General features: G+C 48.2%; 1 protein-coding gene and 1 non-coding gene across 5 annotated transcripts in view; one reads left to right on the top strand and one right to left on the bottom strand.

Moving 5' to 3' along the window:
- The window catches only part of LOC119953138 (ena/VASP-like protein), a 339,662-nt gene that overhangs the window by 217,305 nt on the left and 96,026 nt on the right, over nucleotides 1-26,331 (top strand). For all 4 annotated transcript variants that reach the window (XM_038777050.1, XM_038777070.1, XM_038777035.1 and 1 more), the window contains one exon: nucleotides 17,197-17,374. In XM_038777050.1, coding sequence (XP_038632978.1) covers nucleotides 17,197-17,374 — 178 coding nt within the window. The remainder of the gene's footprint in view (nucleotides 1-17,196; nucleotides 17,375-26,331) is intronic.
- On the bottom strand, nucleotides 24,631-24,703 carry trnak-cuu. The gene has a single exon. It is a non-coding gene; the product is annotated as a tRNA-Lys (tRNA).

Here is a 26,331-nt window from a genome sequence, read left to right as displayed (position 1 = left end):
CAACAATACCAACTCCCAATACTTCCAGCTGCACCGGGGCACCAGACAAGGATGCCCACTGTCCCCGTTGCTGTTCGCACTAGCAATCGAACCGCTAGCAATCGCGCTCAGGGCAGCAAAAAATTGGAGGGGGATCCGAAGGGGAGGCAGAGAGCACAGAGCCTCAGCGGGGGCAGCAGCACTAAAGGGGCTGCCGTTCAATAAAGCCCGACACAAATTCCGCTACCTGGGGATCCAAATAGCCCATGACTGGAAAGGGACCCACAAATGGAACCTCACCAGCCTGATGGAGGAAGCAAAAAAGGACCTGCTAAGATGGAACACACTCCCACTCTCCCTCGCAGGGAGAGTCCAGACGATCAAAATGAACGTATTGCCCAGGTTCCTCTTCCTCTTTAGATCCATTCCGATCTACATCCCCAAGGCCTTTTTCAAAGCACTGGACAAACTTACCATGGCGTTCATATGGGGGGGGAGGGGTAAAAATGCTAGGATCCCAAAGAAGGTCCTACAAAAAACAAAATCCGGGGGGGGGGCTAGCCCTCCCGAAACTACAATTCTACCACTGGGCAGCAACAGCCGAGCGAGTAAGGGGATGGATCCAGGAGCCAGAAGCCGAGTGGGTGCGTGCGGAGGAGGCCTCCTGCATGGGGACCTCCCTCCGGGCCCTCGCCACGGCAGCACTCCCATCCCCACCCAAAAAACACTCCAGCAGCCCAGTGGTGACAGCCACCCTCCAATCCTGGAACCACCTGCGGCAGCAATTTGGCCTGACCAAAATGTTGGACAAGGCTCCCATCTGCAACAACCATAGGTTCACACCAGCACTGACTGACGCCACCTTCAAAAGGTGGAGGCAGGACGGGGGGTCACTGACAGTCAGGGACCTATACACGGATGACAGGATCGCAACACTGGACGAACTGACAGAGAAATTTCGGCTAGCCGGGGAGAACGAGCTAAGGTATCTGCAGCTCAAAACTTTTTACGAAAGGAGACAAGGACGTACCCACAACCGCCACGACAGACACTACTGGAAGACCTACTGGACGCAAGTATCCTAGAGAAAGGGAACTGTAGCGACAAGTATGACCGACTGGTAGAAAGGGACGACACCGTACTGGACGTAACAAGAAAGAAATGAGAGGATGACCTGGGGATTGAGATAGGGTGGGGACTCTGGAGCGAAGCACTGCATAGGGTCAACTCCACCTCCACGTGCGCAAGGCTCAGCCTGACGCAACTAAAAGTGGTACATAGAGCCCACTTAACAAGAAACCGTGTGAGTAGGTTCTTTCCGGAGGTGGAGGACAGATGTGAATGGTGCCAAAGAGGCCCGGCCAACCACGCCCACATGTTCTGGTCTTGCCCCAGACTTGTGGAGTACTGGACAGCCTTCTTCGATGCTATGTCCAAAGTGGTGGGGGTGAGGGTGGAGCCATGCCCGATAGTGGTGGTCTTCGGGGTTTCAGACCAGCCAGATCTATTCCTGGGGAGGAGGGCGGACGCCCTTGCCTTTGCCTCCCTGATCGCCCGCCGTAGAATCCTGTTTGGCTGGAGGTCAGCAGCGTCGCCCAGAGCTGCAGACTGGCTGTCCGACCTCTCGGAATCTCTCCAAATGGAGAAAATCAAATTCGCCATCCGAGGGTCAGACGACGGCTTCCACAGAACGTGGGAGCCATTCATGCAATTGTTCCGGGACCTGTTTGTGGCCAACGAACAAGAGGAAGAATAGTCGGGTGGCCAAGAATCAGGGGAAAATGGACGGGAATCGGGGGAAGGTAGCCGGGGGGGGGGGGGCGGGTTCGTTATGGGGGTTTGATGGCTAGCTAAGGCCCAAAACCAAATTGTAAATAAATGCCTATAAACATGTGCCTCGGCCTTATTGGGGAACGTAAAATATGTATGCCGGCTAAAGGGGGCGGCCACAGTTGTTATTATGAAGATGCTTACCTGTAAATATACATGTTAATTTTTGCGTGTTTTTTTTTCTAATAATTTGTAATTTGTTGGATATAAAATATGAAACTCAATAAAAAACATTTAAAAAAAAAAGATATGCTCTAGTTCCTCTCAGTTGTGGCGATTTATGTTCGAAACCCTCTTTGAACCAGTGGCAGTTTACTGGTCGATGGATTCCCAAGGACCTGAACAATTTATTTTAACTTCGCTTTTTGACACAAACACGCTGATGATTATTTCCAGCCCAAATTCTGGTCAAAGGTTTGAGGGCCAAATCTTTGTCAATAGTTGTTTATGGCCTGAATCCTCGCCGCCAGTTTGCTCTTCTGTTACATCCTTCTTGTTAGCCACATGGCCTTTTGCAGCGATGTGCCATGTTACAGCTGCATGTTATTGGCTGGATTTGCATTCTACTGCTCTCCTGGCTCAGTTATTGATCATAATGCAGCTTCCCCTTTCCACTCCGCTTTCTAATAGAAAGGATAATCGAGCGAGGTGTACAACAGGCAGCTGATTTCACCTGGTATATGGCCCTACTGAAGTTGAAAGTTCCTGCGAATGTTGTTGGGTTTTTTCAGATGCTGAGATCCAACATTTTCGCCCATGTTGCATGTAACCAAGGAAGTAAAACACATACAGCAAAGAATACTTGTGGCGGGGCCAGGAAACCCCAGCTCATCTCATCATTTTATCATCAAACGCATGTGAAAGTTATGGAACACATTCACACTTTGAGTATGAGTATTCAGACCACCTGGCCAATAAGAGCGTCTCCTGCTTATTTTACAATTAATCAAAAACACCATTAATCACCGCTGTATTCTCATTCAGCAACATGGACCAAATGGCTAACATTCTGGGCAACGTCGACTAGAGCCATCCAAAACTAAATGTGACGACTGCCCTCTTCTCTCCCTATTTAGTTCAATTCGTAACCAGATATTCATCCAAGTGCTTTCTAGATTCAAAGAGCATTCATTACTTCTGTTGGGATTTTTTTCAACATATCCCACTGATGAGAAAAGTCTTCTTGCGTCCCTTCTCAATCTTCTTTCCTCTACTGAAAACAAGTTAAATTCTGTGAGCCCTATACCATTACTTAAAATTTGGAAACCTGAATTGTGTAGCTCTCTACAGCTGCACTCTTAATTTCCAAGCATATCCCTGCCCCGCACCACCACCACCACCCCAGCACCACCAAGTCCTGAGAGAGTTATGCCACTAAACTGCTAAAAGATATTTAAACTACTCAGGAGGAAAGCATAGATATAGATTTTCAGGGTCTTGTTTTGTCTAGTAAGGGATGGTAAAAGAGCCCACAGAGCAGTATATGATTTTCATCCGAGTAAAGCCACAACCATGCATAGAATGGAAGGGTCAGTGGAATTCCTATGCTTACAACCTGAGGACTTTCAGGACCAGATAGTATTCAACGTTATGCTGAAGATCCAAAAGTGTTCTTCAATGTCTGTCATTTCATAAATAATAGATGCGTCATAAACACAACATCTCTACTAACGAGGAATTTTCTCATTGAAAAATGTTGCAGAATGTCTGGTAATCATTCAACTGTAAACAATGACTTGCTCTCTGTTGTCTGCTGCCAGTTACAAGGGTATCACCAAAAATGGGGAGCCTTCACATTCTTTCAGCATGTTGTCATAATGCTGTTGGAATGGTTGCCATGGCGCACCCTCTTAAACATGTGCACTTGATAACTACTTTTATCTATGATTGACTGTGTAAACATACAGGGACCGTAATTTACTGGCCGTTTACCGATGGCACACTACAGCCACGGGTTTCCCAGCGGCGAGGGATGCATTCAATGAGAAACCCAGTTGACAACAGCGGGCGGGTGCAGAAGATCCCGCCACTGGCCAATGAATGGCCGCCTCCACCACAGCGAAAAACATGGTGAAATGCATGGAAAACGTCACCCAGTACGTTTATTAAATTTTTTTTTTTTAAATTTAGATTACCCAATTATTTTTTCCAATTAAGGGGCAATTTAGCGTGGCCAATTCACCTAACCTGCACATCTTTGGGTTGTGGGGGCGAAACCCACGCAGACACGGGGAGAATGTGCAAACTCCACACGGACAGTGACCCAGGGCCGGGATTCGAACCCGGGTCCTCAGCGCCATAGGCAGCAATGCTAACCACTGTGCCACCGTGCTGCCCGTACGTTTATTAATTAACTAGGCAGTTCCTAATTTAATGTGGACTTACTGGAAGAAAAGTCATTTTTTTCCACAAAACAAATGTGAGCATTAATTGTAAAATGAGGCAGCATTACTTAGGCCTGTGGATTGGCAACCGTCACATTAACAAGTTGCCATCTATATCTGTTTATAGATGAACAGTATGGTTATCTGAAAGATACTTGCTGAAAACTTGCATGAAGGTTAGTTAGTAGATTACCAGTCAAGTTGTTTGGACAGCTCCACAAGTTTAATAGACTATTTCAGAAGTAAAGAATTAGACAAAGGCTGAAGTTGGATTTTTGAATTTTTCTCCATGAGTTTTCTGAAAATTCTACTGCCCAATTTAAGCGTACATTATACAATTGAACCTGACTATTCCACCATCGAGCAAGAAGTAATTGAAAGTCCCAGCAGTAGATAATCAAGGAACAGCAAATTGCATTGACGATTACTGCACCAAATTTTGATTGCTCCTTGCTTCAATCCTCTGTGGCTGAATTCTCCTCTCGGGCTTTGCTCATGCTAGTGTTGGAACAGTTGATCCTTTCAGGAATAATCAATTGGGCACGACCAATTGTAAAATCAATGAGAGCCTGGCAGTATCAGTGTACACTATGTCGGAGAGAAACTGGTACTATACCAGATGTTGTCAAATTCTTCATGCTGTCTGCTCACCACCAGTTCAGGAGCACATTTAAACATGTGGGCTATATGCCCATTTCAAAATGGTCTTGGTTGTGGCACTCAAATGAGTGGGCACAACCTGCCTCTCTTGCTCCCTTCTGTAACTTAAAGAACAGCAGTGAGCATCAGTAAAGATGTGTCGGGGGCTTCAAGCCAGATAAATTAACTGTTCCAAAGCACGCACACATAACTGATTGTCGTAGAATGATACGAGATGGGTGAAGGACAAGCTAAATGCTGGCAGCACAGATTTGCCTTCCATGATCTTCAAAAGCTTGATCAAGATTGTGTGTTTGGAGATGCTGCCAAGGGAGGCCTGGTGAATTTCTGCAGAGCATCACACTGCAAGCATAGCATGCCCACTTTGGAGGAAAATGGATGGTTAAATGGACTGATTGCTGTCAAACCTCATTAGTGTGCAGCAAAACATATCCAGATAAATAGAGAGTTTTCCCCCATGTAGATGGTGGAGAAGCTTTGGGGAGTTGACCCTGATCACTAACATGCCCACCGAGGAGAGAGTCTCTGCGATGGTGGGTGATGCTGCTGAAAGCGGGGGTGAGTCATTGGTGTCTTGCCCGGAGTGGTGCTCCGAGGTGTGCTGAGGATCTACCTGGGGGACAGCGACCCCGGACGGTCCGGCCTCATCAGATGGTGATCCTGCAAGACAAAAAGAGGTAGGGTAAGATCTTGGGGAGGTCTGTTCTGTGGGAAATGGGCAACTCACTTGCTATAGGGACATCTGCGTTCCGTTGGGCCTTCACTTGTTTGCCACATGTGGATCTCCATTGCAGCTATTGTCCTATCCTCGGCCTCCCCTACAAATTGCAGGGTCCTGTCCTCTGATGGGATGTGGACCTGAATGTTTGGGATCATAGAATCATAGAATTTACAATGCTGAAGGAGGCCATTCGGCACATCAAGTCTGTACCGGCCCTTGGAAAGAGCACCTTACCCAAGCCCACATTTACACCCTATCTCCATAACCCAGTAACACCACTTAACCTTTCTGGACACTAAGGGCAATTTAGCATGGACAATCCACCTAACCCGTACATCTTTAGACTGCTCTCTCTCATCTTCTGGTGCTCCTGCCGATTATGGGCCGCTTTATCCTTGGGGACATGAAGGACATAGTGAGATGCTGTGAGATGAGTTGTATGGGAGGTCTGTAGTTGTGGCATGTGTGCAAGGCTCCTGGCAAAAGAGAACAATACATGTGTTGGGCTTTGGCGGTGGGTGGGTTGTAAGGGAGACGCCAGCAAGTGGGGTGTTGTTGGCCTCTTAGGGGATTGGGTGCTGATGTGAGGATTAAGGGGTGAGTGATGCCACGGGCACAGAGCTGATGACTCAACTGAGCTGCGCTAGAGAGGTCGTTCACCTTCTTTCTGCTCTGTGTGCTGGTCCTCCTAGTGATGCTGCCATCACTGACAATTTCTGCCAGGCGCTGTTGGGAATGTCGGGCTTGAGTCTCCACCCTGCCCTAGGGAAGAGGGTGCCCCCCCTCTCCTCAATGGCATCCAGCATTCGGTCAACTTCGGACTCGCAGAATCGTGGGGCAGGCCTCTGTACAACCATCTTCTTGGCTGGAATGACAGTCTGTGGTGAATAGAGCGCTTATAGGCTGCTCCCCCTTGTCAGGCTTTCAACGCGAATCCCGACCCCAGCGAATCAGACGCCAGCGGGGCCGGGAATCACTCGGGCTGCATGTGACTAGTGTGTGCTTGCCCATTTGCATCACCTGAATTTCACCCGGCCCGCACTTCTAGCAGGAGCACAAACCGTCCTTGATTCAAATCCAGCGGGGAAACTTGGTCCCCCAAACGGAGAATCCTGCCCCTGATCTTTTCATCATCACAGAATATAGCTACAGTTACCAGATTTGGAGCTTATCTCAATAGGTTCATTTATTTACCGATATGAATAATATGAAATAACTTGTTTTTGATTAATGGTCGTATCACGAGAAATAAGACAACATCAGTTTCACAAACAAAACTGCATACAGCTGTTTGAAATTTCCCCCAACGTTCCATGTTTGTCAAATTGTGCAAGTGTTCTGCTCCCTACATTCTGCTAATTCTGTAATGTAACCAGCCCCAGGAAGTATACAAGAACAGTCAGGATGAATTCACTGTATAATCCTCCCCTTTCTCCCTGTGGGGAAGGACTGGAATTGGGAACTTGCTGTGTACTGAACTGTGAACGTACGAATGCCGTTTTACCATCCGGTGCCACAGTGCACGGATGCATAAAAGGCATTGGACTGTAACATTGGTAAGCACGGTAAAACAATTTTTAAGGGGTGGAACATGTTGATACTGAAATGCTGGAGGAAGTTATTCGATGGCTGACAACCCTTTGATTGGGTGAGTCCTAAGAATAGCTGTGCAGTGGAAGCGTGGATGGCCTGTCAAGTTGTGAATACATTTTTAAAGCTTTAACTATGTGAATGAGTCATTCATGGATGATTAATGCAACAGGCTATTAAACAAAAGGTCATATTAAATCATCCAAGTGCAATACAGCTTTCTCTAAATAAAAGTGTTCACAGTAAAAGCAGAACTAGTTGTACTTAAAAGGAAGTTACTGCTTGAGAAATTAATGGAAAAAATTCCACATTGACCGTGTTTGCTGCCAAATTAAACTCACTTAAGACCATAATAAATAGTGGCAGGAATAGACCATACACACCTCAAAGCATGATTCAGTATGATCATGGCTGATCTTTCCCCCAAGTTCCACTCTCCTACCCACTTCCCATATTCCTTGATTCCCTCACTAAGGAGGGAGTGATGGGCAAGCTAATGGGGCTAAAGGTAGACAAGTCTCCTGGCCCTGATGGAATGCATCCCAGAGTGCTAAAAGAGATGGCTAGGGAAATTGCAGATGCACTAGTGATAATTTACCGAAATTCACTAGACTCCGGGGTGGTCCCGGTGGATTGGAAATTAGCAAACGTGACGCCACTGTTTAAAAAAGGAGGTAGGCAGAAAGCAGGAAATTATAGGCCAGTGAGCTTAACTTCGGTAGTAGGGAAGATGCTGGAATCTATCATCAAGGAAGAAATTGCGAGGCATCTGGATAGAAATTGTCCCATTAGGCAGACGCAGCATGGGTTCGTAAAGGGCAGGTCATGCCTAACTAATTTAGTGGAATTTTTTGAGGACATTACCAGTGCAGTAGATAACGGGGAGCCGATGGATGTGGTATATCTGGATTTGCAGAAAGCCTTTGACAAGGTGCCACACAAAAGGTTGCTGCATAAGATAAAGATGCATGGCATTAAGGGTAAAGTAGTAGCATGGATAGAGGATTGGTTAATTAATAGAAAGCAAAGAGTTGGGATAAATGGGTGTTTCACTGGTTGGCAATCAGTAGCTAGTGGTGTCCCTCAGGGATCCGTGTTGGGCCCACAATTGTTCACAATTTACATAGATGATTTGGAGTTGGGGACCAAGGGCAATGTGTCCAAGTTTGCAGATGACACTAAGATGAGTGGTAAAGCGAAAAGTGCAGAGGATACTGGAAGTCTGCAGAGGGATTTGGATAGGTTAAGTGAATGGGCTAGGGACTGGCAGATGGAATACAATGTTGACAAATGTGAGGTTATCCATTTTGGTAGGAATAACAGCAAACGGGATTATTATTTAAACGATAAAATATTAAAGCACGCCGCTGTTCAGAGAGACTTGGGTGTGCTAGTGCATGAGTCACAGAAGGTTGGTTTACAAGTGCAACAGGTGATTAAGAAGGCAAATGGAATTTTGTCCTTCATTGCTAGAGGGATGGAGTTTAAGACTAGGGAGGTTATGTTGCAATTGTATAAGGTGTTAGTGCGGCCACACCTGGAGTATTGTGTTCAGTTTTGGTCTCCTTACTTGAGAAAGGACGTACTGGCGCTGGAGGGTGTGCAGAGGAGATTCACTAGGTTAATCCCAGAGCTGAAGGGGTTGGATTATGAGGAGAGGTTGAGTAGACTGGGACTGTACTCATTGGAATTTAGAAGGATGAGGGGGGATCTTATAGAAACATTTAAAATTATGAAGGGAATAGATAGGATAGATGCGGGCAGGTTGTTTCCACTGGCGGGTGACAGCAGAACTAGGGGACATAGCCTCAAAATAAGGGGAAGTAGATTTAGGACTGAGTTTAGGAGGAACTTCTTCACCCAAAGGGTTGTGAATCTATGGAATTCCTTGCCCAGTGAAGCAGTTGAGGCTCCTTCATTACATGTTTTTAAGGTAAAGATAGATAGTTTTTTGAAGAATAAAGGGATTAAGGGTCATGGTGTTCGGGCCGGAAAGTGGAGCTGAGTCCACAAAAGATCAGCCATGATCTAATTGAATGGCGGAGCAGGCTCGAGGGGCCAGATGGCCTACTCCTGCTCCTAGTTCTTATGTTCTTATGTTCTTATTTGCCGATCTCAGCCTTAAAAATGCTCAACAACTGAGCATCCACAACCCTCTGGAGCAGAGAATTCCAAAGATTTCTAATTTCAGTCCTAAGTAATCGATCCGTTATTGTGTTCCCCGACCAGGGGAAACAACCTCCAGAGTCTACCCTGTCAAGCCCCTTCAGAAACTAGTATGTTTCAATGAGATCACCCCTTATTCTTCAAAACTCCAGAGAGTCGAGGCCCAATTCACGTAGCCTTTCACCATTGACAATTCTCGCATCTCAGGATCCCACCTAGTGAACCATTGTTGCACAGCCTCCAATGCAAATACTTTCTTCATTAAATATCAAGGCCGAAGCTGTGCTCAGTACTCCAAGTGTCCTCTCACCAAAGCCCTATCCAATTATAATAAGGGGCTGGATTCTCCCCTACCCGGCGTGACGGAGGGTCCCGGCGTAGGGGAGTGGCGCCAACCACTCAGGGGTCGGGCCTCCTCAAAGGTGGGGAATTCGCCCCACCTTTGGGGGCCAGCCCCGCACTGGAGCGGTTGGCACCTGAAGACTGGCGCAAAAAACCGGTGCCACCGGCAGCGGGGCTGGCCGAAAGGCTTTCGCTGGTCGGCGCATGCGCCGGTGGTGACGTCAGCGGCCAGCTACCGCTGACGTCACCACCGGCGCATGCGCGATGTGGGTTTCCCTTCCGCTTCCGCCATGGCGGAGGCCGTGGCGGCCGCGGTAGAGAAATAGTTCCCCCAGACCACTAGCCCGGAGTCTGAGCGGGGGGCCCCGATCGCGGGCCTGGCCACCGTGGGGGCACCCCCCGGGGTCCGATCGCCCCCCGCCCCCCCAGGACACCGGGGGCCTGCTCTCACCGCTGATCCCGCCGTTACAGAGGTGGTTCAAACCTCGGCGGCGGGAGAGGCCTCCCAGCGGCGGGACTTTGGCCCATCCGGGCCGGAGAATCACCGCACGGGCCTCGCCGGTCGGAGTGGCGAGATTCCCGCCCCGCCACTTCCCGGGTGGCGGAGAATCTCTGCCACGGCGGGGGCCGGATATTCGGCGGCCCCAGGCGATTCTCCGACCCTGCTGGGGGTCGGAGAATTTCGCCCAAGACTTGCAATAAAAGCCAACTTTCCATTTGTCTTCCTACTTGCCTGCTGGACCTGCGTACTAACTTTGTGTTCCTTGCACAAGAGCACCACGTCTCTCGGCACATCAATAAATTTCATGCTACTTTGAAAATATTCTGCTTTTCTATTGTTATGACCAAAGTAAATAACATCAGAGTTCTCACATTACACTTCATCTCCCATCTCGCTACATACTCACTTGATCTTTCTATATCCTGTTGCAATCTCTTTGTGGCCTCCTCAAAGCTTGCATTTCATCCTAACTTCGTATCATCAATAAACTTAAATTATTATTAATATTAATATGCATTATTCTCTGTCTCTTCATCTAAGTCATTAATATAGATTGTAAACACTAGATTCTTGATTAACAAAGGGATCAGGAGTTATGGGGAGAAAACAGGAGAATGGGGATGAGAAAATATCAGCCATGATTGAATGGTGGCACAGACTCGATGGGCCGAGTGGCCTAATTATGCTCCTATGTCTCATGGTCTTACGGACCCCAGCATTGTTCCTTACGGCACTCCACTATGTACAACTTGAAAATGCCCCGGTTATCTGTGGTTTTTGCTTCCTGTCCATTAATCAGTCCTCTACCCATGTTAATATATTACCCCCAAATGTATGAGCTCATACATTGCTTGTTAACCTTTGGTATGGCACCTTATTGAATGTGTTTTGGAAATCCAAGTATACTACATCTACTGGTTCCCCTTTATCTACTAGTTACATCCTGAAAAAACTCTAATAGATTTGTCAAACACAGTTTCATCTCTTGTAAAATCATATTGACTTTATCTGACCATGCTAAGACTTTCTTAATCATAGGTCTGAATTTTTAGGATGATCCTCCTCTATCCCAAAAGTTGGCAGGGAACACAACCCCACCAACTCCGGCTGTCCTGCTGTCATATTACGCTCAACTGAGCATTGATTGGCAATAGGTGGGGCACCACTCTTCACTAAAGAGGAAATCCCACAGTGGGAGAGCGGCTGACCAATCTGACTGGTCGGCAGCTCTCCAGTCCCTGCAGCAATATTAAATGGCCACTTCAGGGCCTCAACAGGGGCAAGAGTGGGCTTCCCATCTGAGGCCTTACCCGCCCCAGCATAAAATCGGTGTGTGGTCAGGGCAATTCCATGTATCCCCACCCTAAAAATCCACTGCGGGGAGTGTAAATTCTGGCCATAGATTCCAGCATGTTCCTGCCAACTGATGTCAAGCTAAGTGGCCTGTAGCACCCTGCTTTCTCTGTCTTCTCTTTAATAGCAGTGTTACATTTGCTAACTTCCAATCTATTTGGCCTGTTCTAGAATCTGGAGTATTTTGGAAAATCATAACCATTGCATCCATTATCTCTGCAACTACCTCTTTTAGAATGCTGGGATGTATTCCATCAGGTCCTCGAGAAGTGTTAGCTTTAAGTCCCTTAAGGTTCTCTAATAATCTTCTCTGCTGCTATTAATTTACTGTATATTCCTCACCTCAGTCTATTCTATTCTATTCATTTAAATTTTCTAAGACTGTGAGGAAAGGTAACTCGCTCCAGGAGTGATTTCATGCAAATTAGGGATATTTCACATTAAAACAAACTTTATTACCAACACGGTGTTAGAATATCTTGAACATCACACCAGCATATAGCTTACAATTACCCATTAAACACTGCTGGTCAATAGTGACTCAATAACCCTTAACTGTTTCCATTCAAACAACAGAACTATCTCAGGGGTGGGATCCCCCCCCCCCCCCCCCCCCCCCCCCCCCCCCCCCCCCCGCCCCCGGCCGGGTCGGAGAATCGCCGGGGGGTGGCGTGAATCTCCACCGTCCGCCGAATTCTCCGGCACTGGAGATTCGGCGGGGGCGGGAATCGCGCAGCGCCGGTCGGCGGCCACTCGCAGCAGCCCCCCCCTGGCGATGGGCCGAAGCCCCACTGGTTCTTTGCCAGTCCCGCTGGCATGGATCAGACTAGTTCACTTACTGCCGGGACCTAGCGACGTGGGTGGGCTCCGGGGTCCTGGGCGGGGCGCGGGGCGATCTGGCCCCGGGGTGTGCCCCCACGGTGGCCTGGCCCGCGATCGGGGCCCACCAATCCGCGGGCGGGCCTGTGCCGTGGGACACTCTTTCCCTACGTGCGTGTCAGCCTCCGCGATGGCCGATGCGTAGGTGACCCCCACCCTGCGCATGCGCGGGGATGACGTCAGCAGCCGCTGACGCACCCGCGCATGCGCGGACTCTTGCCGGCCGGTGGAGTCCCTTCGGCCCCGGCTGGCCCCAAAGGCCTTCCTTGCCGGCCTGCGGGGCGCAAACCACTCCAGCGCTGGCCTAGCCCCTGAAGGTGCGGACGCTTCCGCACCTTTGGGGCGGGCCGACGCCGGAGTCGTTCACGCCACCCTGCCCTGCCGGGACCTCCTGCCCCGCCGGGTACAGGAGAATCCCGCCCCAGATCTCAATCCACTTTTGAATACAGTTAGCACTCAGGAATATTTGCTCAGGAGATGTTCTTTGAGGCTGTTGTAAGAAATGGACCTGGAGGGGGATTCTCCGATCCCGGGCCTTGTCGGAGAATCGCCGGGGGGGGGGAGTGCGATTCAAGCGACGCCACCCCGGTGCCGGTCCGCCGATTCTCCGGTCACGGGAGAATCGGTGCCATTGCCGCCGGTTGGGGGCCGCTCTAGGCACCCCCCCCCCCTCGGCGATTCTCCTCACGCGATGGGCCAAGTGCCCAATGAGTTCAGCCGAGTCCCGCCAGCGCCGTTCACATTTGGTCCTACCCGGCGGGACCTCAGTGTCATGTTGCGAGTGGACAGCCTGGTGGGGGGGAGGGGGGATCCGACCCGGGGGGAGGGCTTCCACGGGGGCCTGGCTCCCGTTCGGGGCCTACCGATCAGCGGGCGGGCTTTTCCTGCTGGGGGCCTATGTTCCTCCACGCCGGGCACCTGTAGCTCTCCGCCATGTTGCGTCGGGGCTGGCGTGGAAAAGGCAACTAGCGTGCATATGTAAATTCGCGCCAGTCGTAGCACGCATGGCGGACCCGCGGCGCCGGTTCTGACGCCGGTATCGGCAGCTGGAGCCAGTGCCGTGCTGGCCCTTTGTGCTGCGCAGGAACGCTGCTCCTAGGGGCCTGTTGACACCATCGTAAAACGGACACAGTCCGCAGCCGCCCTTGTGGGGATGCGGGGGGGGGGGGGGGGATCCGTCACCGGTAGAGGGGGGATCCGTCACTGGTGGGGGCCTCAGGATCGGAGAACCCTGCCCCGAATCCTGTCAGAAAACACAGGGGGAGAAAACAGGCGCAAATCACTCTGGAGAAAGTCCAGTGTGATTCTCCATTTTGAAGGGGGCTTGCAGGGCCCCGGAGTAGTCCTCACAGTTCCAGCTGCCGAGACAGGGCCCTGCATTTCCGGCCAGGGATCCACGCATGCGCGCGGTGGGTGCCTGTGGCGGCTGCCACTGCAATATGGCAGGCCCACACAGCAAGCCGACCCCAACAATATAGAGCCCCCCCAGATCGCACGCGCACGTCGATCGGTGGCCCCCGATAGGAACCCTGGCAGTCCTGGAGGCCCCCACCGGTAACGGTTCCCCCCCCCCCCCCCCCCCGCACCCCCACCAGGGCGGCCATGGACTGTGTCCGCAGCCATCACACCGAGTGCCCGCCGGGTGGAAGCATGAAGGAGCCACGCTGGCGGGAACTCAGCCAGCTGCTGGCTAAGAATCACCGCGGGGGCCTCTTTCAATGGCTCCCGACTGTCGCTGCAGCGGCCGTGCATGCATGACTGGTGGCGATTCTCCGGTCCACGGAGAATCGAGGGAAGTCGTCGGACCCGCAATCGAGTCCGACGCCCCATTCTCCACCCCTGCTCCGAGCGCGATTTCGGCGTGGCGGCTCAGAGAATCCTGGCCCAGGATCTCCAGCTGAAGTCTTCAGAAATTGCCCTCATGGTTTAACGTTCAGGAACCCAACTGAACAATCTCTGCTTCTCTGCTAAAATGCCTGGTACTCTAGCTCCTCCCATTAGTTACATAATCTTATATCAACTGAACACAAAGGTCTCCAGTTACATACTCCAAAGGGAACCCTCTTAATCCAAAAAGAAAATTCATTAGCCCAAGCCTTTACGATGCTTTAATTACACCTCTGGCTCCCAAAAAACATAGTCGCCTTTTAAATCAGGACTTTAAAAAACACTACTGCAGCAGTCATACACACCTAGGCTTTTAATCCTCACTGCACCAAATATACATAATACAACATATATATATATGAAATTCCTACATTCATCACAAATCCAATAATATCCTTGACTTCACTCGTAAGCTCCATCTTATGACTGTGTGTGAGCACAGAAAAATCAGGTAACAGTCAGGCAAGATAGTGAAATCACAAGGCAGGTTTAAAGTAAGAAGGCTCTCTTAGTCCAATTAATTTCATCCTTTCAGAATACCAACCCCACCGTCTTCCTATTACAGTATTTAGTGTCTCCCAAATGAATCCATTGTCCTGGCCTTATTCTTGGAAAATATTGCTAGAAGTTGCTCAAGAGTTGCTTCTTGGGGCTTGATTTTCAATCCTTTGTGGGGGTGAGAATTTCAAAAGTATTGCTCTCAGACCATGGGCGAGATATTCCGACTGTTCACGCCGACGGGAGCTTCCCATCCTGCCAACTGTGCACCCCCGCCACAGGTTTCCCAGCGGCTTGGGTGGGTTCGATGGGGAATCCCATTGACACTGGCGGAACCAGAAGATCCCTCCACCAGCCAACGATGTGCCAACTCCCGCCACCGAGAAGCACTCCACGGGGAGGCCAGAGAATCTCTCCCCGTGTCTCCCAATGCCTCAGGGATGCACAGCTATTTTTAGCTTGAGTTCAGGGGTTTGGGAAAACAGGGGAGCTGGGAGCCTGCTTACCGCCAATCAACTGCCCATTAAGCTCTTTGAGGAGGTTCTTAATGGACAGGGTGGACCAGAAGTCAATTTTCAAATCGATGGTCAGTGAACCCCAACAGTCTGATACACATCAGTGCACCTCTGTCAGATACAATGCAGGGAGTGATCAAGTAACATTCTTCCTGATGAAAATTTTTTGACAGTAAGTTTTGTTGTGTCAAATTAGGTGCAGTATTTTTTTGGTGCATGTTTGGCCACTTCTCTGCACCATGTGACTGCTGGTTCTCTGATGTCTTGCAGCAGGCCCCATCATGGCTGCCATCTACCTTTGAGGATTGACTCAACAAATAATTCCCACCCCATGCAGTGCTCAGCATCACTAATTAGACAATGGACTTGCTTCTGGCCTAATTGGGGCACCTGCATTTGAGGATAATGCCACGTAAGTGATGCAAATACAGCACAGGGTCGGCATTCAGAAGTTATCCGAGGGTTGGCTTCCTGACCTCAGATTGAAAATACAGCCCTCGATGTCTGTTGTAAATTTTCCTATTTTGTTTGATTAATTCTGGAAAGATTCAAAGACGTTTTCAGATGAGAAACCTCAATGCATTATGTTAAGCGACCCTGACAAAAATGTTTGGTTATTAGACTTTCATAAATTACATTCCAACAGAATCCATGGCCCTCTGGGGAATTAATTTTCATTGAATTATTTTACAGGAAATGTCATTATTACCATTTGAAAGAGGCTCTTTGCAAACCTTCAAAGGTTATCTCACTTACGACACCAGTGTGAAAAGTTCTGCTGGTGCATATAAGGTGTATGGGTTCAGGTTCACTTTGACTGGCCTGAGGGCTGTGCAGAGTCGACAATTTAAAACAGTTTCAATCTGATGCATGCTGTGTAAGACGGTAACTAGGCGGACAGCTATGACTTTATACTGGCCCGTGTTAAATATCTTCAAATAATAACAAAAATCCAAAAAAAAATTGAGATCAAAAGATGACCAATTCAGGAATTTTTTTCCTTCATATTGCATATTGCTTCCTTCAGCAATGAAGGAAGTAAAGTAACATTTGGAAAGTGGGTAATTTGACGGCTAAACCTCATCCTAAAGCTGCTGATGCCGTCTCATTTTTCCCATGCTGACTATTGTTGCACAGTGCAAGGGTGCACAGCAGGCAAAAAAAGAACAGGACCTTGACTGTCATATTAGCAATCTGCTAAGCAGGAGTTTACATTAAACAATGTTGTATTTCCTAAGCCGAGAATACACAATTTTCTCTCCTCATTCGAGCTGTTGGAAGTTCAGTCCTGTGATTTATTCATATTTGAACATTCAGTTCCCTCGTTAGATAAATTGCTTTTAATGGCATTTTCTTGGTCTGCATCTGAAATAAGGAACTGATTTCACATGGAATAACTTTGAAAGTATTATTTAGCCATGGAACTGAAATATTTTCTTGGTTTCAGGAGCAGCCTGGACTATCTGGGAGCTTTGATGATCCACATTATTATTAAACTTGGATCTTTGCTTATACGATTTCAATATAATGTATTTTCCCATCATTTAAACCAGAATAACTAGTTTATGATGTGTTTGAAGTGGCTTGGCACAGTGCCAACGGCGGTGGGCAGTACGATGCCCTCAACTAACCTTCCAGGATTGTACCTACTCCATTTTATAATACATTCCTGTGAATATCTGTAAATTTGTGTACAGAAAAAAAATGCCTCCAAGCCTTAAGTGTTTCTCCTTTAATACTCTCAAGTTATCAATTCTACTTTTAAAAAACTTATTAATTTAATTAATAGCATATGGTTTCAGTTTTAGAGGGCAGACTAAGCCATGCATTATGCTTAGAATTACAAAAGAAAATGCTCCTCTCATCACCCGATTTGCTTTCTGTTTGTAGGTAGTCATAAACTATTCCATCGTGAAGGGACTGAAGTACAATCAGGCTACACCTACGTTCCACCAATGGCGGGATGCACGCCAGGTCTATGGGTTAAACTTTGCAAGCAAGGAGGAAGCCACAACCTTTTCTAATGCAATGGTGTATGCTTTAAATGTGCTGAACTCACAAGATGGAGGTATGTAACCGTTTGCTCCTTTTTTACAATCGCTCATTAGGTTCTCTTGAGTGCCATCTACTGTTCCTTCTCTTAGTTTCATATGAACAACAGAGCTTGCAGCATCCCTGAAGCCATGGCTATTTTTAGCCACCTCAGCCCTTCATATTTTGTACAATGGTATGATTCTAGCTGTCTTCTTTAGCTCCAGTTGTATTTTATCGCATTCAGGAAAATGAAATAATTAACAGGGTTTACTGAAGGAAGGAAATAAAACACTCAGGCCTGGAGTTTCTACTTTGTGCGTGATCAATAATCCAGATGGAAATTGTGTGCCAAATAGCTCTTTTTCCCCCTCAAGTTTCGGTTCCAACCTATTTGCATATTGCCAAATATAAAGGCCGGGATACTCCGTCCTACCAGACCCGCTTCTTGGCACGGCCTGTCCCCACCGTTAGCGGGATCCTCCGTCCCAGCAGCCGGACAATGGGGGCGTTCCCATTGTGCCACCCCCACGCTGTTGAGAAAGCTGCGAACGTGAGTGCGCTGCCAGCCAAGCTGAGGACCCCACCAACAGAGAATCCCGCAGAAAATATGTCACAAAGCAGCAATTGGGCAGCTCAACTGATAAGACTGAAAATGACTCTTTTAAAAAATACTTTACAGAATCATTTGCTCGTTCTATTGCTCTACCATTTTCATAATTAAATGTAAAAAAAAAGCAAAAGCTTTTAAAATGCCTCTTGAGTGTCCTTGTGCCAGAAAAAGGAAAGCGTACAATTACAGCATTCTTGAAGGCCAGCAAATAGGCACGAGTAGAGAAAACTTGCAAAGTTGATTTGGGGGTGCAGCCAGTTATTTTTTGAATAAGTCCAAAAGAATCCATAAACTGAATTTGTGCTGGAGACAATTTGTGGTTTTAGTTCCACAATTTTTTGTGTCCCAGTTGAATTGTGCCAAAATAAGTGGCATAACTTTGGTCTCGATATGATTGAAATGCTTTTAAAAATTGAAATATATTGAATTTGGATACATTTGCTTCCTTTCTAGATTTGTTTCGACCGTTTCACTAGGTTATTATTGCCTGAATTGTAACCTTTTGCGTCTGTGCGCGTATCTTTGGATACATGTGTGCAGACATTGGCCGGAGTTTCTCCAAGCCCCACCAATCTAGAATTTGGTGGGACAATTGCTTTCACGCTGGCACAAATTTAATGCGGGACCTTCCGATAGTACCAACTGCTGTGGACCGGGAATCCCACTGGAAGCCAGCGTGAAACCAATATACTAATGGAATGCAAATAAATCCCCAACCAGAATCTCCTCCCGCCCAATTCTCCGTTATGTAAACGGGAAAACACATCGATCCACAGCACATCTGGATCAACATGACGGAAAAAGTCAGGACTTATCTGGAGAAGGCCTGGGGCTGCCTTTGGAGTTCGAGATGGAGGCTGGAAGCGACCCTGGACATTAGAACATCTCGGCAGTGTGTGTGGGGGGAGTGCCTGTCAGGTGGATCTTCCAGATTCAATGGGCGCGATGTATTGGCCTCACCGTGACCAACGCGGGAAGCGATGAGGTCGCTAAGTCTCACGAAAGGCCTCTTGTGAGATTTACCGGCCTCGTCATACCTCACAAGATTCGAACGAGATCTCGAGCGGTGCCACGATCCAGATCCCACCCATTGAGGCCAGGACCCAGATTTGCATATAGAACATAGAACAGTACAGCACAGAACAGGCCCTTCGGCCCTCAATGTTGTGCCGAGCCATGATCACCCTACTCAAACCCACGTATCCACCCTATACCCGTAACCCAACCCCCCCTTAACCTTACTTTTATTAGGACACTACGGGCAATTTAGCATGGCCAATCCACCTAACCCGCACATCTTTGGACTGTGGGAGGAAACCGGAGCACCCGGAGGAAACCCACGCACACAGGGGGAGGACGTGCAGACTCCACACAGACAGTGACCCAGCCAGGAATCGAACCTGGGACCCTGGAGCTGTGAAGCATTTATGCTAACCACCATGCTACCCTGCTGCCTCTATATTCAAGTGAGCAGTTACTCTCACGTGAATATGTCTACGCCAGATCTGCCCGACGCCCGGGACCCAGCAGTCTCGATGCAGAGACCCCGAGCGGGTGCCATTTAGCACTGGTTTCCACAAATGTGAACGAGCTACACCAGCTCTTGGGAGGGGAATGCTCCCTCCTGGCAATCGGGGGATCCTAGGCGATTGTAGGCCCCTGCGTGGTCAGGCTCTGGGCAGGGTGGTACCCTGGTATCCCTGATGCCACCAGGGCACTGTGACACTGCCAGCCTAACGCCCTGGCAGTGCCACCTGTGCACACTGACAGTGCCACCCGGTGGCCATCCTGGCAGTGGCAAGGTGCCAGTTGCCACTTTCAGGCAGGGACACTGCCAGGGTGTCACGCATGGGGTGAGGGTGTCTGGCTGGCTGCAGTAGGGGGTCTAGAGATTGGGGCACCATTTACATATGAAGTCCGATCTCTTACTGCACCGGAGAGCAGAGCTTATTATTGCAGGAGTTGGGACTGGGCAGCCTCGGCGGCGCATTCCTCGTCAAGGCCCAGAAATGAAGCAGAGACCCGTTTATAGCGCGGCCGTTCTCGCCGCTGCCAGCGCCGGGAAACACCTGTCAAAAGGCACTCGAAACGGGACTTATTCCTATTGAACTGCGCCCAAAATCTTTGAGGTGTGTGTTTGTGTAAAAATTGCTGTTTAAGAAATCCTAATGACCAGATTTCCTCTCAAAGTAAGAGAGTAATATGTAGCGTTTCTGGAACCAATAATTGTTCTGCTCAGAAATCTGAGCCAATTCCTTTGGCTATTGAAAAAGGTTCTGATTGAAATCTGATTGAATCTATTTCAAATCATATATGTTTTTTCAGAGTCAGTTAAAATCAAATAGAACAGTTATAGCGGAGCTAATATTTAACCCTTCTACTCGCTCCATCATTTCAATGTGGCAGCCTCATAAAGATGAGTATTGTCCATTCTTGCCTAACCCTAACTTTCATTTATACAGTGCCTCTTACATGACAAAAATCCCACAGGTCTTCACAAATGGGTAAGGAACAGTCACTGAATCCAGTCTGGAGATGAAGTGTTTTGAGAAATCCAAGCTAAGCTTCAAGGACAAGAAGCCTAGTTTCCTTTTCGTATTTAGCTGCATTGTACTGGCTAATACTGATTGCCCTGACAATAGGTTCAACCCGCGATTTAAACAAACTTCATAAAATGCATTTGTCTGCATTTCCCATTTAAGGTGGTTGAACTCCATCATATCGATTACTTTTATAACCAGATACTTTATAATATTTATTGTTCACCGTTCGATGAATTCATTTTTAATGCCCTCTCCAGCAAAGAGGTTTGTAGCTAACAGATTACTGCATGATTAGTCTCATAACTGATCTAAACTAAAGCTTTCTGTTTAAAAGTATAAAATGCGTTATTGGAGAACTCGTCAACTGATGTTGAGGAGGATTTCTGTTTGGACCGTGATTCTGAAATTGTGCTCAGAGTGCACGTGGAATTGCATTGATTAGGGTTTTCTTCAAGTCCTGATTAAATCTAATTTGCATAAACTCACGCACAAAATCTGCCATTCAGCTGCAAGATGAATTGTCACTCTTTTTGATTTCCAGTAAAAAATAGGCACTAATGTATTAAATCAGGAAACCTGATTCATTTGTATTAATGCAGCTGAAAAAAGTAGCATTTTTAATAAGTGTCCAGTTTGAATTTTAATAAAATATTGAATTATATACTAGTCGCTTTCTCTGTAGATTCATTTATCGATGCTTAAAGCAAGCCGACTAGTGTCTATGCGCCTATGAAAATTAACACAATTTGAAGAGCCTAATAGCACAGTGCAAAAGTAACCTGATTGCCTCATTTAGCTGAACTGATCTTGAAAACTCACAATTGGTTTTGGCTGTAACTCACTCACACTTAAAATCCCCTGGTTTGGCCTTTTTAACACGATTTGTGCTAATGTTACTGGCGTAAAGGTGTGAAAGGTGACTAGGTAGGACAGTGGTTAGAGGGATTCAGTGGGTGGGGTAGAATGGATGGGTAGTTGGAGGTGGGGAGGGTGGCCAGGGGTAGTCAGCGGGATGGAGGGGTAATGGGGTGAAGTCGGGAGGCATAGCCAGAGAGTGCAGGACAGTCAGGGGGATTGGGGGAGTCCCATGAGGGGTCGGTAGGGTAGTTGGGGGTGGGGGAGAAGGGTCCAGTGGGATTGAATGGTGTCAGTACTACAGTTACCCAGAAGTGCTTTTGATGCTTCTAACTTTTCCTGGATAACTGTTCCAGTAAGACAGTCAGAACCATCAAAGTCTGCAGTTTAAATTGGAGTATTGGAAGCTTCACAGTGCAGCATAACTGCTCAAAGGAAGTTTGAGCTTGCCATGCAGTCCTTACACGGGGTTCCCCGGCACATCTTTGGGGTCCTAGGTACGACGTTCCAGAGGTCCGAAGTTATAGGAAAATCGATTTTGCCGAAACAAGCAAAAACTATCTTTGAAAATGTTCTTTGTACAGTTTACATATTTTTTACAAGTCAAAAAGGTTAAACCCTAAAAAGGCTTTGTAGTCTTTCTTAAAGAAAAGGAGCTTTGAACTGGATCTGAAACCAGAATGAAGAGGTGCATTTTCCGTGGTCCTAGGCAACCAATCAATAGGAAACAACTGTTCAGATTCATCTTCCAATTAGATTTACAATTGTTGAAAGAACAAACTGAAATACTGCTAATATTTCCTGATGTGAAAAATAAATCCATTCTTGCTGAATAATCTATTCTCCTTTGTTAACGAAAGTGCCCACAGATGCTGATGATCGATAACCCTGCCTAGTGGCTCAGTTCAGAGACCGGCTGTCCAGAGCTGTTTGATATTAATCCCGTGGAGGCTAATATTCCTAAACATTTCACATTGGATGCTCTCCTAATGTATGAATTATCTAACTTGCCTGCAAGATGACCTTTGACAGTTTATAATAGAAGGAAATCAGAGTTTGGTATTTTAAACACTGACATTTGAGTGAAATGAAACTTTGAGAATCTATCTCCAGCCTCTTTTGAAGTTTTTTGGAAAATGAAAAGAAACTTGCAGATCATCGCAGGCTGGACGAATACACCTTTCTGTTTTAAATCTTACAAAACTCCTTGGTTGAAACGTACTCATTGGAGGCGTGAATCCGGAGTCAGGATTGATCTCACATTGTGATCCAACCTCCATCCCAGCTGTGCCGGCCACCAGGATCTTCATGTCTTGGAGGGTGTGCTGGCTGAAAGACGGGGCTGCTGCAGTGTCAAAGTGGCCAAGTTAAAAGGCCACCTCCAGAAACATTTGACCTGGTTCTTCGATGGCTCATCCACATAAAGGTAACACTCCAGATGAGTGCAAAGTCACCCTCAGTCCCCTGACCGACATTTCCCCCTCTCTTTACTCAAATACCCTTCTCCCCATGTCACTATTACCCTATAATCCCATTCACTTACTACCCTCTCGCCCCCTTTAATCCCCTACCACCCTCACTCCACCCTAACCTTCATCCCCACCAACTCACCCAGTATTCATTTTTAATCCCAACTCAGAGGCCTTATAATAACATGTTGAAAAGATAATAAATCTGCCAAATTATCACACATCCCTTGAAAAAGTACTTGAAAACCATAGGCCTCTTCAGCATCTCATATATTTATCAAAATAAACAAACATGCATCGAATAGGGATTTGATAAACCACAAGCCCCTTCAGAATCACATACACCTCTCAAAATAAACAAACAGCACTCGAATAGGCACGTGGAAAAAGTATAAGCCTCTTCCAAAGCATGTAAATCTGTCAAAGCCATCAAACTCTTATTCCCCAGGACAGCTGATTGAACATACTCAGCACTTCAGAACCCATTAGTGCTTTGGAAGTCAGCCAAGCTATAAATCCCATATTCCCCAGAGGAGCTGTAAATACAAACTCTGCACTTCAGAATCCATTAGTGTTTTTAAAGGCAGTCGACACCTTATCCATCTGTCAACGCTTACAAACAGCCAAACAGAAGGCTTAACGTATCTGCGATGCTCTTTCAATATTGTACAATGCAGAATAACACTTTATCCAGTGGATAATCTATTCCAATGTACCGAAAGACTTTTCTACTATTACAATTCTTTAACTTGGCTGTTTGCCAGTTGCCAGTTTCAGAATTAAAAACCTGGCAACCCCATTATTTAATGGTCACTTACATGTTCGTATCATAGCAATGGCGCAATGCCATGACTCATTTTAGTGAATACAAATACAACATATCCCATGATGAACTGTAAAGGTGGCAACCGTGTTTACTCTCCTTTTTTACTATTTCTGCCTCCACTCATTTGCACAGTAACATTATAAGTATACACAAAGTAACATTCATGCCACACAAGTATAAGACAATGACTATTTCCAACAAAACAAATGCAACCATCTCCCCTTAAATAATGCGGCTAGAGCAGGTCAGAGGCTGGAAATTCTGCAGCGAGTAACTCACCTCCTGACTCCCCAAAGCCTGTCCACCATCTACAAGGCACAAGTCAGAAGTGACGGAATACTCTCCACTTGCCTGGATAAACGCAGCGCAAACAACACTCCGGAAGCTTGACACCATTCAGGACATAGCAGCCGCTTGAGTGATGCCCCATCCACCACCTCAAAATTCACTCCTCCACCACCAAGGCACAGCGGCAGTAGTAAGTACCATTTACAAGATGCATCACAGAAACTTACCAGGGCTCTTTCGGCAGCAAATTCCAAACCCACAACCTAACCATCCAAGAGGACAAGGACAGCAGTTAAGTGGGAGCACCACCACCTGAAAGTTCCCCTCCAGTCACTCACCATCCTGCCTTGGAACTATGGGCGCGATCATAGAATTTACAGTGTAGAAAGAGGCCATTCGGCTTATCGAGTCTGCACCAGCCCTGGAAAGAGAACACCACTTAAGCCCACACTTCCAACCTATCCCAATATCCCACGTAACCTTTTTTGGATACTAAGGGCAATTTATCATGGCCAGTCCACCTAACGTGCACATCTTTGGACACTGAGAGGAAACCGGAGCACCCGGAGGAAACCCACGCAGACAGGGCGAGAATGTGCAGAGTCTGCACAGACAGTGACCATTGCTGGGAATCGAACCCAGAACCCTTGGAGCTGTGAAGCAACTGTGCTAACCACTGTGTTGCTCATAAAATCTGACCGCCCAACGTGGGGCTCGAACACACGACCCTGAGATTAAGAGTCTCATGCTCTACCGACTGAGCTAGCCACTCTCGCTTAAGCGTAACAAGGCTGGTGAATAGCGGGAGGGGCCAAAAACGGGAACCACGCCAGGTGCCAAACAGTTTGAGATGCAACCAGCCTGCTCCCGTAGGCAAATTCGGAATCTCACCGCAGCATGGCGAGAAACCAATTATCACCAATTAAGCCACATTTCCATGCAATTAACGAGAGCCACCTGTCATCCAATGTCCCGGACCGCTGGCCTTGCCATCCCAGTGCTCGGTGGGGGGGGGGGGGGGAGAGAGATCCCCCACAGGGCCACCATGGAAGGGTGTGGGGAGGCATTGGGGGGGCATCTGGGAGGATAATCGCTCGCGGCACCACTCTGCCAACCCTTGGATCCCAACCCCATGCCAGGGCAATCCCTGCCCATCTGCCCCACCAATCGCCCATAACCGCCACCAACTGCTGAGGCTGCTGACTGCGCGGCTGAAGACAATCGCTAATAGGGAATTGGCAGTCGTGGTTAAGTGAGCACTTGGCACATGCCAAGTGGGTTCCTGTGGGTAGGTGGGCATGCAGCATGTGGGAGTCATTGCTTGGCATTTCAATCAAACCTTGATATCTGGACACTGTGTGGGAGCCAACACCACAACGCAGCAGCCAACATCTGAACATCCAGGGGATGGGACACAGCTCCTGGGGCACGGGAACAGCCGGAGGGTGTGTGGGTGTCACGGGGAGGGGAGTTGCCTGGAGACACAGACAAAGGGTCCAGGGGTCAGCCCGCATCGCGGAAAAAAGTGACAGAGACATCATAATGTTTGTGCATAAAGTTGTTTAATGTGCTGCACAATACCCCATTCCCGATAGTGCCCCCCCAAACCCCCCCCCCCTCTGCCCGGCCCCCAATGCCACCTCCTCCCCACCCCCTACCTAGCCCCTCCCCTATCAGAGTGCCCTCCGTGATGCTGAATGTGCCTGGCCTCCTAGATCTACCACTACGTCTTGGTGTTTCCCCAGGATGCACATCAGAGGTGCGGGCAGCCAGCTGCTTACCTCGTCCCGTGGCCTTTGATGTCCTCTGGGGCTGGAGGGCCGCTGCTCACTTGTCGACGGCACCTGCAGAGCCGTGCCGCCCTGTCCCATGTGCTGACCCCGAGACGCGGCCTCATCAGAGGGCTGAAATACGGGAGTTGTGTTGGCCACCGTCGCCGCCCCGTAGGACGGGTCCGGGTTTGCACTCAGCACCCCCTCCTCCCGGCCGGTGCCCATAGGGCCATGGGGTTCACCTTGGGACAGAGGCGCAGCTAGTTCAAGCCCCGGCTGCCCCTGCATGATCTGGCTCTGCCAGTCATGGTGGTTCCCCGTAGTCTGCACCATCATGTCGACGCCCTTGGCAATGCTCCTCAGTGACTGGGACACATTCCCCAGTAACCGGACTGTGGTAGTACGACTGGGGGTATTACGGTACCTGGGAGTGTGAGCTGCCATTGGTGCAGAGAGCCCGCTGCCCATTGGCCCAAGTATCGTGTTCTCTGTATTCTCATTGGTCGAGAGGAAGGTAGCTGCGCCTACGAGGCAGGGTATAAGAACCCGTGTTCCCCAGCAGCCAGGCCATTTCTGTACTCCTCCTGCTGGGGTCACTTCTTGCTGATTAAAGCCTTTTGATTCGGAC

The sequence above is a fragment of the Scyliorhinus canicula genome, chromosome 2 (genome assembly GCF_902713615.1).
Source record: "Scyliorhinus canicula chromosome 2, sScyCan1.1, whole genome shotgun sequence".
NCBI classification, from domain to species: domain Eukaryota; kingdom Metazoa; phylum Chordata; class Chondrichthyes; order Carcharhiniformes; family Scyliorhinidae; genus Scyliorhinus; species Scyliorhinus canicula.
The sequence above is the reverse complement of the archived record's forward strand: the minus strand, read 5'-3'. Positions and strand labels throughout refer to the sequence as shown.